The 16,200-nt window shown below is 43.9% G+C and overlaps 1 protein-coding gene and 1 long non-coding RNA gene across 2 annotated transcripts in view; both read left to right on the top strand.

The window, feature by feature from the left end:
* The window catches only part of LOC127485501 (uncharacterized), a 178,624-nt gene that overhangs the window by 43,513 nt on the left and 118,911 nt on the right, over nt 1-16,200 (top strand). The gene's annotated exons all lie outside the window — the stretch shown is intronic.
* Nucleotides 9,008-10,002, top strand: LOC100354157 (olfactory receptor 2AJ1-like). Its single transcript, XM_002723750.5, has one exon. It carries the CDS (start codon nt 9,008-9,010, stop codon nt 9,944-9,946), a length of 939 nt encoding a protein of 312 aa, XP_002723796.4. The 3' UTR covers nt 9,947-10,002.

A 16,200-nucleotide genomic window follows, 5' to 3' on the forward strand; every position in this document is an offset into this window, starting at 1 on the left:
TCCAGCAAGTAGTAAGCAGAAAACCCACTGTTCCTCAAGAGTAAAGGGCTGTAAACAGTAATCAGATCTCAAAATGTCAATTTCACTCACATATATTACTTGTTTTATACTCTGGATATTAGTTAGCCACAAATCTGGGAAAACATGATATTTGTCCTATGGAGCTGGCTTATTTCACTAAGCATAATGGCATCTAGTTACATCAATTTAGTTGCAAATGAGAATTTCATTCTTTTTATGGCTGAGTGGTACTCCATAGTGTATATATACCACATTTTCTTTATCTAGTTCTCATCTGATGGACATCTGGGTTGATTCCATATCTTACCTATCGTGAATTGAGCTGCAATAAATATAGGGGTACAGGTAACTCTCATATGCTGATTTCATTTCCTGTGGATAAATTCCCAGGAGTGGGATGGCTGGGTCATTTGATATATTTTAAGATTTCTGAAGAATCTCCATACTTTCACAATGGTTGTACCAGTTTACATTCCCACCAATAGTGTGTTAGGGTACCCTTTTCTCCATAGTCTCACCAGCATTTATTATTTTCGGATTTTTTGATGATAGTCATTCTAATTGGAATAAGTTGAAACCTCATTGTGGTTTTTATTTGCGTTTCCCTGGTGGCTAGTGATCTTGAGCATCTTTTCATATGTCAGTTGGCCATTTTTACTTCTTCCTTTGAAAAATGCTGTTTATATCCTTAACCCATTTCTTTTTTAGAAAGATTTATTTATTTATTTGAAAGGCAGAGTTACAGAGAAAGGAGAGAAGAGACAGGGGAGAGAAGAGACAGCAGAGAGAGAGGAGGGGGAGACGGAGAGAGAGGGAGAGAGGAAGAGAGAGAGAGAGAGAGAAGGAGAGAGGGGGAGAGAGAGAGAGAGATGTTGCATCTGCTGGTTCACTCCCCCAAATGGCTGTAATGGCCAGAGCAGGGCCAATCTGAAGCCTTGATCCAGGTCTCCCATGTGGATGCAGGGACCCAAGCACTTTGACATCTTCTGCTGCTTTCCCAGGTGCATTAACCGGTGCTAGATTGGAAGTGGAGCAATCGGAACATAAACCAACACCCACATGGGATGCTAGCACTGCAGGTGGCAGCTTTATCCACTATGCCACAGTACTGGCCCCATAGCCCATTTCTGAACTGGATTGTTTGTGTTGTTGTTGAATTTCTTGAGCTCCTTATATACCCTAGCTATTAATCCTTTATCAGATGTGTAGTTTGCAATATTTTTTCCCATTCTGTCAACTGCCTCTTCACTTTGTTGAGTGTTTCCTTTGCTGTGCAGAAGTTTGTTAGCTTGATGTAATCCCATCTACTTTTGCTTTTATTTCCTGTGCTTCTGGGGTCTTATCTGAGAAGTCTTTGCCTATTCCAATGTCTAGAAGTAATTTGATGGTTTCAGGTCTTAGGTTTAGATCCCTGCTCCACTGTGAGTTGATCTTTTTATAGGGTTTAAGGTAGGAGTCTTATTTCTTCTGCATGTGGACACCAAATTTTACCAACACCTTTTATTGAAGCGACTGTCCTTTCTCCAGGGAGTGACTTTTGGTTCATTTGTCAAAGACTAGATGGTTGTTGATGTGTGGATTTATTTCTGGGGTCTGTTCCACTGCTCCACATGTTTACTATGGAGTCTAAATCAAGCTGTTTTGATTATAACTGCCCTGTAAGGTGTCATGAAACCGGTATTGTGATGCCTCCAGCTTTATTTTTATTGTTTAGGATTTCTTCAACTATTCAGGATCTCTTGTGAGTCCATATAAATGTTAGGGCCATTTATTCCAGATCTGAGAAGAACATCTTTGGATTTTTGATTGAGATTGCATTGAATCTGTAAATTGTTTTGGGTAGTGTGGGCATTTTATGATATTAATTCTTCAAGTCCATGAACATGGAAAATTTTTTCCATTTTTCCTGTCTTCTTCTATTTCTTTCCTCAATGTTATAAATTTTCATTGTAGAAATCTTTTACATCCTTGGTTAAATTTATGCCAAGGTATTTAAATTTTTTGTAGCTATTGTGAATGGGACTGATATTACAAGTTCTTTCTCAGCCATAGCATTGTTTGTGTATACACAAGGCTATTGACTTTTGTCTGTTGATTTTATAACCTGTAACTTTACCAAGCTTTCTTATAAGTTCCAATAATCTCTTAGTGGAGTCATTTGGTTTGCCTATATTCAGGATCATATCATCTGTAAACAGGGATAATCTGACTTCCAACGTGGTCACAAAAGACACGTGGTACAATTTCAATTCCTTTTTGGATTTGTTGAGATGTGTTATGGCTAGCATATGTTCTATCCTAGAGAAAGTTCCACGCACTAATGAAAGGAATGTGTACTCTGCACCTGGGGGATGAAATGTCCTGTAGGTATCAATTAGGTCCACTTGGTGCACAGTGTGGGTTAGTTCTGTTGGGGTTTTTTGTCTAGTTGATCTATACATTGATAACAGTGGTGTGTTGAAGTCCCCCCATTATTATTATATTGAAGCCTGAGTCTCCCTTTAGATCTATTAACATTTGTGTTAAACAGTCAGGCACCCTGGCATTGGATGCATATACATTTTACTGTAGTCACATCTTCCTGTTGAGTGATCCCTTAATCATTACATAATGCCCTTATTTGTCTCTTTTAACAAAGTCTAAAAGTCTATTTTGTCTGCTGTTAGGATGGCTATTCCTGCTCAGTCTGGCTTTCCATTAGCATGGAATATCTGTTTCCATCATTTCACTTTTAACCTGTGCATATCTTTGTTGGCAAGATATATTTCTTTTAGGCAGCAAATAGATAAATCTTATTTTTTAATCCACTCAGCCAGTCTGTATCTTTTTTTTTATTTGACAGGTAGAGTCACAGACAGTGAGAGAGAGAGACAGGGAGAAAGGTCTTCCCTTCATTGGTTCACTCTCCAAATGGCTGCCATGGCCGGTGCTGCGCTGATCCGAAGCCAGGAGCCAGGTGCTTCTCCTGGTCTCCCATGTGGGTGCAGGGCCCAAGGACTTAAGCCATCCTCCACTGCACTCCCAGACCACAGCAGAGAGCCAGACTGGAAGAGGAGCACCTGGGACTAGAACCCAGTGCCCATAAGGGATGCCAGCACCACAGGCGGAGGACTCACCAAGTGAGCCATGGCACCGGCCCCAGTCTGGACCTTTTATTGGAGAATTTAGGCCATTTACAGTCAAAGTTATTATTGATAAGTAACTTCTTGGTCTTGCCATTTTTCCATAAATATTATGATTTCCCTAAATATTCCTCCTACTGTTTGCTTTGGATTTCCTTTGCACTCTGCAAGATCTTCTGCCTTCACATTCTTTCATGACGCTGACCCTCTTTCCGTTGCTGTGTGTAGCACATCCCTAAGTATCATTCATCAGGCTGAATGATTGGTGAGAAATTCTTTCAATTTCTGTCTGTTTTGGAAGGTCTTTATTTCACCTTCATTTATAAATGAGAGCTTTGCTGGGTACAGTATTCTGTGTTGAAAATGTTTCTCCTTTTAGGACTTGGACAATGTCTATCTACTCTCTCATAGCCTTTAGGGTTTCTGATAAGAAATCAGCTGTCAATCTAACTGGAGATCATTTGAAGGTGATCTGGCATTTCTCTTGTGCATAAACATCTTTATGTTTTACTTTTGAAGGCTTGGGCATCATGTGTTGTGGTGGAGATCTTTTCTGATTATTCCTATTAGGAGTGGTATGTCCATAAGTTTTCTGCTATTATTTTCCATATACTTGTTAATCATAGTACTCACATGCAATGACATCATCACATCACTGATACTCTGCCACAGCCACATGACATCTACACACACATCTGCATCTTCCTGCTACTCATCACCACTACGGTGACACCTGCACACACACATCATCACCACTATAGTGACACCTACACACACACATCATCACACCACTCATCCTTGCTACAGCAGTATCTACACATGTCTATACCATCCTGCCACTCATCACTATTATCGCAACACCTGCACACACACATCATCACCACTATAGTGACACCTACACACACACATCATCACACCACTCATCCTTGCTATAGCAGCATCTACACACACATCTACACCATCCTGCCACCCATCACTATTATCGCAACACCTGCACACACGTCTACCTCATCACACCAGTCATCCTCTCCGTAGCAGCATCTACAAACACACATAAACATCATTACATCACTCACCACTGCTACAGAAGCATCTACACACATATCTACACCATCCTGCCACTCATCACCACTATGGCGACACCTGCACACACACATCATCCCTGCTATGGCGACACCTGCACACATACATCATCACTACCATAGCGACACCTACACACACACATCATCACACCATTCATCCTTGCTACAGCAGCATCTACACACATATCTACACCATCCTGCCACTCATCACCACTATGGCAACACCTGCACACACATCATCATCACTGCTATGGCGACACGTGCACACACATGTCCACCTCTTCACACCACTCATCACTGCTAAGGTGACACCTGAACACACACACATCACTGCTATGGCAACACCGTCACATACACATCGTCCCTGCTATGGGGACACTTGCACACACATGTCTACCTCACCACACCACTCATCACTGCTAAGGCGACACCTGCACACACACACACATCACTGCTATGGCAACACCGTCACATACACATCATCACTGCTATGGCGACACTTGCACACACACGTCTACCTCGTCACACCACTCCCCATCACTGCTAAGGTAACACCTGCACACACACACATCACTGCTATGGTGACACCTACACACACACATCATCACACCACTCATCCTCTGCTACAGTAGCATCTTCTCACATCTACATCACTGCACTACACATTTGCTTTTACAGCAGCATCTATATATATATTATATATACATATATATATACATATACACATCATTGTACCATTTATCTCCTGTATCATGGTTTTTTCCCTTAAATAAGTTCCCCTACATTATGCCAAGTTTTAATGAATTAATATATTTAACTAGAAACAGCACTGTTGATTTTATTGACAGGCTAGTTAATATTAAGTGGGTACATGATGATAATAACACAATCTATCATGAATGAGGAACACAGGGAGGATTAGAACAAAACCCAAAGCTTCCTTAGTGTAAGGTCCCATTGCCAACCTGCAGAGGGTGGGAACAGATCAGTAAGGGCACACGTGGGTGTGAGAAGCAGAGAGAAACAGAGAAGCCATAACTAAGAAAACTGTATTCACCATGGAAACAGCAGGAGAGAGGGGCAACACTTTATTCTGATCTTGAAGTAAGGGGAGAATTTAGGTAAGAACTGAGCATAAAATGCATAATTTAGAGGGGAGGTAGTCTGGTGGGTGCTTCCTGGGAAGAGAGAGGACAGCAAGAAGCAAGATGTTGGACAGAAAATATCAGTAACTTAATGGACGAGTGCATGAGATTAGGGATAAAAAGTCCATGAAAATTCCAATTGGGCTCTTGGAAAATGGCAGCAGCACTGACCAAAAACTAACCAAAACAAACTTCCGAGACTGGCTGGAGGCTGGTTTGAAAACCCCTAATTATGTCCTAGGGAGAGGATTCCTCTAGGACACCGCGCCTGGGCACCTCTGCCCTTAATGAGCAGCTGCAAGGCTGAGCTGGGAGTTGGAGGTGGTGGGGCTCAGGCTGGCTGGCCCCTGGCTCCCAGCCCACCAGCTCAGGGACACAGGCTGGCCGGCCCCCAGCTCCCAGCCCAGCCCACCAGCTCAGGGAGCCAAGGCATTCAGTGCACTTCAAGGATTTCTGTATGGCTCATCTGCTACTGAAACCATTTACTATCTTTCTGTCACGAGCACCCGTGGGCAGAAGGAACTCTGAGCATTCCGCACTTTCTGAGAAGCAGTGATGGCTGCACACACACGATAAGGTAAGCACCTAGAGAGGAACGGGAAGGCCCCAAGGTTTCCAGTTTGTGAAAGTGCATCGCACAGCGCTGCTAATCATTTGTCAGTCCCATACAGCATGCTCAGTCTAGGCAGAGAGCACCACCAGGAGCAGGAATGCTGTCAGCTGTGTGATCAGACTAAGCTGCACACCACTACTCAGATGGGGGTACAAGGGGGCCGACCCCTCCCTCACCCCTTGAGACGAGACACTGCGAAGCGCTGGGAAGCCCGCAGGAACCACAGGGCAAAGTAACCGTTGCCTTTAGTTAGAAGCACAACTTCTATGGTACAAGTCTCTCGCTCTGTCCAGCCACTACCCGGAGTCTGAGGGCCTAGAGTCCATTGAACGGATCTCAGCTTCACAGATTTCACTGACGATTCTGCTGGTCGGGCACACGACAGATCTGGAAGGAGAGGTGGAACACAGCCAGCACGATTCCTCTGTGACCATCATAGACCTCAGGGCTTGGCAGATGAGATGGAGGGGAACACCTACAACTGCAAATGAAGGGGAAATTCAGGCTTCAACCCAGGCTACGATGAATAGTCTAGAAGGAGAGCTTATGAAATTAGAACCTGGCCAAGTCCAGGAGTGCGAAAATCGTGGGAAGCAGCACTTGATGGGAAATGAGGCCAGACTAGGAAGCCATGTAGGGCAGCTGCTAGCCTCCCGAGCCCCCAGGGCTGCTCTGAAGTACACCAGCTTCCCCAGATCTGACGTCTCAGCATCTCAACAGTTAATAGCTCCAGGTCAGGCACAGACCAGTCACTGACCACACCAAGATGCACTTGAAGGCAGATGAGAATAAGACGTGTGCTGGACAATCTGCTCATTAGAAGTGTCAGTTGTTAAAGTCAATACACATTGCACATGTGTTTATATTATATATATGAAGTTATGTACAGAAATGCATATTCTGAGGTACGGTATGATGATTCAGCACAGGTACACATGGTGTGATGATGAAATTGGGGAACTGCTGTGTCCATCACCTTTAACATTTATTAACCTTTCTTCAAGCTATCTGAAAATAAACAGTTACTATCATTATGACCCTACTGTTTTCTGTAAGGATCTAGAACACAAGAATTCAATTCTCCTGGAACATGGTCTTTGTGTCCCCTAACCATGAGAATTCATTTGTCCTGTAATGTGGTCACTTTGTACCCTAACCAGCCTCTCCCTATGTCTTCTGCTCCCCTACCTTCCCTAACCACAATTCCACTCTTGGCTTCTGTGACATCACTTATTTTTCAATCCTAAATTTATATCCACCTGCAAACTCAAAATTCATCATCTCTCAAATACCCATAAACACATAGACAATGGACCATGATGAGTAATAATCCCTCAACTTGAAGGTGATGGCCAGAGAACGCTCCAGTGAAAGCTGGCTCTGGAGACGGAGACTGGTGGCTACTCAGGCAGTGCCAGACCCCAGAGGGCTGCTAGCTATTCACAGGAAGTTTGCACAGCTCAGTGGCTGTGCAAGGGAGAACAGCTGCTGAATTCCAGACTGATCACTGAGTACGTTAAATAATGTGTAGCACAGGAGCAGGGCAGGGAGCCCACTGCACCAGGCTCCGCTCTCACTCATCGGAGAGGGTGGGGGAGGGCACAGATTCTGCAGGATCAAAGGGAACCAGGATTTCTTGTGAACCTCGCTGACATGCACATCAACACACCTTCCAGCAGGCAGCCTGGGGAGAAGCCCAACCATTCAGAAAGTACGTTTTCAGTGATGTCACGGAGACGTGATGTCAGAGACTGTCAAGGAGATAACAGAAGAATCTACTGCAGTATTTAATTCTGCTATTGGCTTACTAGGGTTGTCCTAATGTTTGATGATTAACTGTATCAGTTTCATGTAACTAACAGACATATTGGTCTTTAGTCTGTTCTAATGAGTTGAGCTGTTAAACATTCTAAGATTAATATTCCCTTATGTTAAGTTTACAGTTGTAATGCTTTTAACTATAGATTGCTAGAATAAATTTGCTCTTATTCAGAATTTTGGCAGCTATCTTTGTGGCTACTTTTTGTTTACAATTATCCTTTCTTTGTTTGTGATGAGGTCATAGGAGCCTGAGGGAAGAAGGCTGAGTTCTCTCCTATTAAAAACTAGCCAGAGTCTGTGCAGAGTTTGAGGGTTGAACACGTGCCGGTGCAGGGCAGAGCGGGCTAAGCAAGCTGGAAAGGAAGCCGTCAGCCAGCCTGGGGAAGAAACCCTCCAGCTTCCCTGTGCTGCTGAGTGTTTACAGCTAGCATGAGATTCAACTGCCTGAACTACGACATTCACTGCAGACCACGTAACTATCAGGGGCTTCAAAAAGCTTTTGGAAATGGAATTGAAAGATAAATATGTCTTGGTGCAAAAAAATTTGAAATCCATGCACAGTTGTTCTGTAACACACATTTTCCTGGAAGTTTTTGAAGACCTCTCAAATGGGTAGATTTCAAAACATTTTGCATCCAGTCAAGTTATATTTAAATTTAATTTTAAACAAACTTTTTGAAGCACCCTCACAGAATGAATCTTTTCTTGGATAGCAAATTGGGCCAATTAGGTTAAAAACTGAAATAACCATGTGTACAGCACAGTGCACAGCCCCACAGACTACTCTTCCCTCAAACTGTTTTGGCCAGAATCAGATTTCTAGTACAGCATGAATATTTTTAAAATCCTCTATAAGTTAAATTAGCAATGTCAGTCCTTGTCCTTGGTGAAGCCAAGCGTATCATTTTTTAAACCTGGAAATAAGCATAAATCTTTGCTGAAACATTTTACTGACAGAAGCACTGAACTCTCACAGAGCAATGGGAAACTAATGGGACACATCTTCACAGGTGTACTCTGGTCTCTAAAGAAAGTAACACAAGGACTAGAAAAAGCAGGAAAAACATTAAGAATTGCCTCATTCAAGGTCAAGGTCATGGGGGAAATTGTCTGAACTGGTCACAGTCACAACATTGCTCTTTAACAAACTTGAATGACTAACACTTCACTTTGATGACATCTCTCATAACTCCACAGAGCGCCATGGGCAGAGTGAACGAGACAGGCACCACTGGCTTCATCCTGCTGGGCTTCTTCCCCGAGCTCGGGCACATCACCGCCGTGGTGGTCCTCATCCTTCTGGTCTACGTGGCTGCCCTCACAGGCAACACCCTTCTCATCCTGCTCATCTGGCTGGACAGCCAGCTCCACACACCCATGTACTTCCTGCTCAGCCAGCTCTCGCTCATGGACCTGACCTTGACATCCAGCGTCATCCCCAAGATGGCCGCCAACTTCTTCTCTGGTTGGCGGGACATCTCGTTCCTGGCGTGCGGGACCCAGATCTTCTTCTCCCTGACCGTGGCCATTGCGGAATGCATCCTCATAACACTCATGTGCTTCGACCGCTACGTGGCCATCTGTAATCCACTGCGGTACCCCATCATTGTCAGCCCCAGGGTCTGCTTGCAGATGGCTGCCGTATCGTGGACTGGGGGGGCACTTACTTCCCTGGGCCACACGGTGTTCACCTTGCATTTTCAGATCTGCAGCCCCCGCGAGATCCCCCACTTCTTCTGCGAAGTCATGGCCGTGCTTAGGATTGTGTGTGAGGACATCTCTGCCTACGAGAAGGCAGTGGTAGTAACCAGCATCCTCGTCCTGCTGCTGCCTTTGTCACTCATCCTGTCCTCCTACGTGCTCATCTTCCTGGCCGTCCTCCAAATGAACTCCTCCGAAGGCAGGAGCAAGGCTCTGGCCACCTGCTCCTCTCACCTCTGTGTGGTGAGTCTCTATTTCGGTCCAGGGATGTTTATCTACATGAGACCTGGTGCTGCCAAGACCCCGAGGCTGAACCAGGGTCTCTTTCTGTTTGGAACGGTCCTGACTCCTCTCCTGAACCCTCTCGCCTATAGTTTCAGGAACAAGGATGTTCTGGGCGCACTGAAGAGGTTGATGGGGAGGTGTCTGTCCTCCACGTAGAGGGGAAACACCATGGTAGCTGAAGGAACATGCTCGGGGCACCATCAAAGGGCCATTTCTCAGTTCAGTAAGAACCCTTGTGAGATCTTGGAAAAGTCAGCTGACTACTGAGTGGCACTGTTTCTTCCTCTGCAGAAAATGTGCGTAGACCCACTTCCTCCCTCCATACTGGAACCACTGCCCAGTTGTCTTGGATGACACTGTGGCGAGGGGCGGGACTCTGCCCCGTAGTCCTCTCGGCAGTTCCTGTCTGACAGCCTCGTGCTCCGTTCTTCACAGACGTGTGCAGCGTCCACGAGGAGAGGGCAGTCAGAGCCCAGCACGCTGTCCAGAGCACAGACACTGCCTTGGAAGCGTCAGGTTCAGAGAACAGGAAAGACAAGGAGATGGCTGAGCGTCCGCAGTGTTTCATTCAGCCCCAGCATGGCTCATTTCCTTCATCTTCTGACTGTGCAGTCTGCAGTTGGCATCTGAGCTTCCAAACAGCACTCTCTGCTCACCTGCATTCTTGGCTGCCAGCGTCAGTTCTGTGCTGGTCTGAGGCCTACGAGATTAGAATCTGTGACTTGGGCCCAGGAATCTCACAGTGAAACCTTCAGTGACTTCTGCATGCATCCGTGGATGGGAGCCGCTGTTGCTTGTTGACCAAGTTACCTCTTTAGACTAGCTTAGCAGACAACTTATCAGTCGCGAAGTTTCCCCATCTCTTTAAAATGTGCCTGCAGGATGTGATGGGGTCGTTAATAAAACTAGCATTATTATTCTCATAAATGATAGGGAATAAACTTTTCCCTGTACTTGGAACAGTTCGTACTTTTAAAGTTTTAAGCACATAAAATGGAGTAAGTAGAGTAGTAAAAAGAAAAAAGCTAAGTGTTTATTCAAAATAAGATTTAAATATTTATAACAGAATATAATTTTAAGCAGGATATATTGCAGATGATTGCAAAATGTTGACATATTCTGTATATGCTTTAAAAAAGTGAATACTTTATGTGGGTAAAAGGAACATTAAGACTAATTACATGTGTTTTTAATAGGCATGTGAAGCAACAAAATAGAAGCTACATTTTCAGTGAAGACCAAACATTCAGAAGGAATTACCAATTTCTAGAACCTTCCCCTCTAATATACCACAATCACTCCCTTGGAGATCTTATTATGGAAATGCAAAAACAGAGCTTTAGGAAATTAAAAATATATTTTAATTGAGAAGTAAAAAATATATGTGTTTATAATATACAATATGTGATTTTGAAATATACATTTTAGGATGGTTACATCAAAATAATCAACATATGTATTACCTCAGATCTGTAATTTTTCTCATGGTGAGAACACTTAAAATCTACTCCCTTAGCAAATTTATAGAATACAATATGTTGTTATTGATTATAATCATCACCTTATGTAATAGGTCCCTTGAAATTATTTTTCCATTTAATGGAAATTTTCTGCCCTTTATCTAATATCTTCCCAACTCCCTCCTCCCCGCCCCTGGTCGCCACCATTCTATCTGCTTCTGTGAGTTCAATTTTTGGCTCCACAGATGTTTGAGACCATGTGGTGTTTATATTTCTGTGCCTGGCTTATCTCGCCTAATATAACCTACCCTAGGTCTATCCCTGCTGTCTCAGTGATGGGTTTTCCTTCCTTGTTAAGGCTGCACAGTTTTCCACTGCATACACACACACACACACACACCACGTTTTCTTTACCCATTCACCCGTTCACAGTAAGCAGTTAATTCCATGCCTTGGCTATGGTGAATAATGCCGGAATGAACATGGGAGTGCAGATAGCACTTTGATATACTGATTCTGTGTCCCGTGGACAGGCCCAGTATGGAATTATTGGATCATATGGCATATCTGTTTTTTTTTCTATTTGAGGGGCCATTTTCCATAATGGCTTTACTAATTTACATTCTATTAGCAGTGTGTAAGTGTTCCCTTTTTTCTATATCCTGTCCAACACTTCTCAAATTTTATCTTTTTTTAAATACCAGGTCTAAGGAGCTATCACCTTGTGTCATCGCTGTACAGTTAATGACTTTGAGCACATTTCATGTCTGTGTTGGCCGCTTGTACAGAATGTTTTCAAAGTCCTGAGTAATGTGGTTCCTTGTGTGTTTTGGATACTGACTGCTTATCAGATGTGTGGCTGCAAATAGGTGTCTCCCACTCTCTAACTTATCTTTTCACCTGCAAATTGCTTCCTTTGTTAGGTAGATTCCTTGTTTCATGCACACTCATTTCTCTGTTTTGGCTTTTGTTGCCTGAGCTTTGGGGCTAATATCCCAACATCAATGTCTACACCAATGTCAAAGAACTTTGCTCCTGTGTTTCATAGCGTTTTCACAGCTTCACATTTTGTAGTTCAGAATTCAATCCAGTTTGTGTTGGCTGTGTCTTACGATGTGGCAAGAGGGTCTGGTTTCATTTTTCTGTGTGGTTATCCCGTTGTCCCAGCTCTGATTTGTTGAATAGTCGTCTCCCTGTTGTGTGTTATTGGCATCTCTGTTGAACGTCAATTGACAGTCAACGTGTGTGTTTATTTCTGGGTTCTTTGCTCCAGTGAATTCTATGTCCTTTTTATGGCAGTACTATACTTTTTTGGTAACTTATGGTTCTGCAGTGTGTTTTCAAGTGTGATGTCTCTAGCTTTATTGTCTATTGCTCCATATTATTTGGCTATTTGAGATATTTTGTGGTTCCATACAAATATAGGACTGTTTTTCACTATCTGTGAAAAAGGTCACAGGAAGTTTGATAGAGAGTGCACTGAATCTATAAATCACTTTAATATACACATTTTAAAAACAGTAACTCTTCTAATCCAAGAACACAGTATATCATCTTATTTATAAGTTTCTTCTTTAATTCCTTACATCAGTGTTTTATAGTTTTCAGCATGTAAGTTTTTTGCATCTTTGATTAAATTAATTCTTAAGTAACTTTTTTTTTGCTATTATAGATTGGGTTATTTTTTGGAGAGTTTGTTATGAGTTCATTAAAAAAAGCTATTGATTTTTGTATGTTGTTTTATATCATGCAAATTTAATTTGTTAATTAGTTCTACAGTTTTTTGGTGGAGTGGTTAGTGTTTTCTATGTGTAATATAATAAGTTTCCCTGCAAACAGTGAAATTTCATTTCTTCCTTTCCAATTCGTATGTCACCTATTTCTTTCTCTTGCCTGCTTGTCTTGGCTAGACTTCCAGCACTATACTGAACAGAAGTGATGAGAGAGAGAATCCTTGTCTTGTTCCATATCACTGAGGGAAATCTTTGAGCTGAAACTTTTCCCCACTAAGTAAGATACCAGCTGTGGATTTGCTATGTGTGGCCTTTACTGTGTTTGAGTATATTCCTTTCATACCTGATTTGGTGAGAGCTTTTATCCTGGAAGGATGTTGAGTTGTTGGGTTTCTCAAACACTGTTTGCATTTATTGAGATAAATTGTGTTTGCCACTCATTCTGTTAGCATGGTGCTTCATATCCAGAGATCCGCGTACGTTGAACCATCATTGCACTATTGTGAGGAATCCCATTTGATCATGGCTACTGTTCCCTCCAATGTTCTGTTCCATTTGATGCACTAGTATTTAATTAAGAATATTTGTATCTTATTTCATCAAAGATACTGGCCTGAGGTTTCTTTTTCTTTTCTTTTTTTTTTTTTTTTTTTGTAACACTGTTGTCCAGCTTGGTCAAGAAAATGCCATCTTCATGAAATGAGTATCAAAGTGTTTGTCCTCCACTTTGGGGGAAGATGTTGAAAGGGATGGTGTGAGTTTCTCTTTAACTGTTTCACAGAATTCAGCAGGAAGGCATGTGCTTCCCTTTGTGGAAAGATTGTATTGCAGGCTCAGCATCCTCCCGTGTTCAGGTTTTCTCTTTCTCCATGGTTCAGTCACAGTGGGCTGTGTGTGTCTAGGAACTCATCCATTTCTTTGTGGCTATCCCGTTTTTCGGATATAAGTTTTTCATAGCAGTCTCATATGATTCTTTGTATTTCTTGGTATCCATTGTAATGCTTCCCTTTTAATTTCTAATTTTACTTATTTGAGTCGTCTTTTTCCTTAGCCAAAGTTTCATCAGTTTTATCTTTTCAAAAAACAAAACAGGTTTTCTATTGTTTATCTAAAATTTAAAGAATTTGACATCAAATTTCAAACCATGGCAACAATATCAAAAATGGCTCCTTCAATTTTTTTCAGAAGAATGAGTCATGTTTTGGGAATCGGATTCAATGAGGGGCCCAGAGAACTTCCCTTCAAACCTTGCTGTCACAAAATAATCATGCTTACAAAGGGAAAAAATTAAATTTAAGAATTTCAGAACAAAGTAATGCTGAGGAAGTGTGACTCTGTCTTAGTGGAATAAAAATCCCTGTCCTTCTACCCATTCTCTTGTTCATGCTTTTTATTTTCTGTCTCTAACAGTTCTCCCACGTGCATTTTGTTGTTGCTGTAGGAAAACTCATGTCTATTCCATAAATAAGTAAAATGCAAAACAGCAAAAACAGCCTAATAAACACATTCTCAGTGGAAAATCTTGTTACTGAATAAATAAGGTTTTGAGATGGGGACTGGGGTGTCTGGGACAGGAGGGTAAAATTTATTTTTTTTTTCTGAAGGAAAATATAAGATAATTACCTTTCAGGAGCTAGAGATGCTACAAGTGGGACATGGACACGGCACATGGGCACGCAGGGGAGAGACAACCGAACACAGGGCCCTCTGGCGGCCAACGTTTCCCAGAACCCAGGGACAACTGGAAATAAAGAACATTAGGGTGATTATTTCCACCCAAGAAACTGAGGCCTTTTGCACAAATCAGCATGTTGATATCACAACGCCCACCAGCCACAAGGATAGAAAATCCTTTAATATCTTAAAAGTTAAAAATCCTCTAAACATGAGACTGAAAAGTGAAAGGTCTTCTCCTTCCAGTGGTCCTGAGTCTGCCTGCGGAGCTCTGAACTCAGTGGGGAGAGCCACAGTGGAGCAGGGTGGCCATTCAATGGCAGTGAAAGGACGGACTGCGAGCTATGAGCACTGACACAGCCCAGGCTGCCAGCCCTGCCCAGGGAACCAACACAGCCCAGACTCCCATCCTGATCCAGGGAACCAACACAGCCCAGGCTCCCATCCTGATCCAGGGAACCAACACAGCCCAGGCTCCCATACTGATCCAGGGAACCATCACAGACCAGGCTCCGAGCCCTGCCCAGGGAACCAACACAGCCCAGGCTCCCATCCTGATCCAGGGAACCAACACAGCCCAGGCTCCCAGCCCTGCCCAGGGAACCAACACAGCCCAGGCTCCCATCCTGATCCAGGGAACCATCACAGCCCAGGCTGCCAGTCCTGCCCAGGGAGCCATCATAGCCCAGGCTCCCAGCCCTCCCCAGGGAACCAACACAGCCCAGGCTCCCATCCTGATCCAGGGAACCATCACAGCCCAGGCTGCCAGCCCTGCCCAGGGAGCCATCACAGCCCAGGCTCCCAGCCCTGCCCAGGGAACCATCACAGCCCAGGCTCCCATCCTGATCCAGGGAACCAACACAGCCCAGGCTGCCAGTCCTGGCCCCTGACTCTGACACAGCACTGAGCTGTACTCCTGGCCCCCAACATTGGTACATTCCGGGCTGCCAGTCCTGGCACAGGCAGGAGGCTGAACTGTCCCAGCTGTGCCTCAGCTGAAGCAAGGTTTCTTCACGCGTGCTCATGGTTAGGGCAGGAGAAACCCATGTGCTTCATCCACACAATCAGTGTTCCTGGCAGGCCACTCTACTGCCTGTGCCGCGTACACGGCACGGAACATGATGTGAAGAAGAGAAACCCACAGCTTTCATGAAGCTTCCGTTCTAGTGGGGAGCAGCAGCTAGAATGATGAAAACTCGGGAGACGTTCCAGTAGGCCGAGGAAGACTGACAGATACCCCGATAATGTGTGCTTGTGCGTGTGTGCGTGCGTGTGTGCATGTGTGTGCATGTGTGCGTGTGTGTGCACGCGCGTGTGTGGCATGGTGCTCATGCTTCTGCTTCCACAGGACAGGGTGGTTCCACTGAACAGCGTGGACCACGTGGCTTATCTCGTGGCTCTGCCATTTGTGCAGGCTGGTATGTGTGTTGAAACGCATGTCGTCAGGCTGCTTTCCCGAAAGGCTGTGACAGGAGCCCTCCCGCCAGGTCTGTGAGATGGCACACTTTCGCTGGACACTGACCAGCATGGACAGATACCACGA

Source organism: Oryctolagus cuniculus, chromosome 6 (assembly GCF_964237555.1).
Source record: "Oryctolagus cuniculus chromosome 6, mOryCun1.1, whole genome shotgun sequence".
In the NCBI taxonomy this organism is placed as follows: domain Eukaryota; kingdom Metazoa; phylum Chordata; class Mammalia; order Lagomorpha; family Leporidae; genus Oryctolagus; species Oryctolagus cuniculus.

Excerpts from the sequence above, each read along its gene's own strand:
- LOC100354157 (XM_002723750.5), top strand. The coding sequence starts at position 9,008 with ATGGGCAGAGTGAACGAGACAGGCACCACTGGCTTCATCCTGCTGGGC.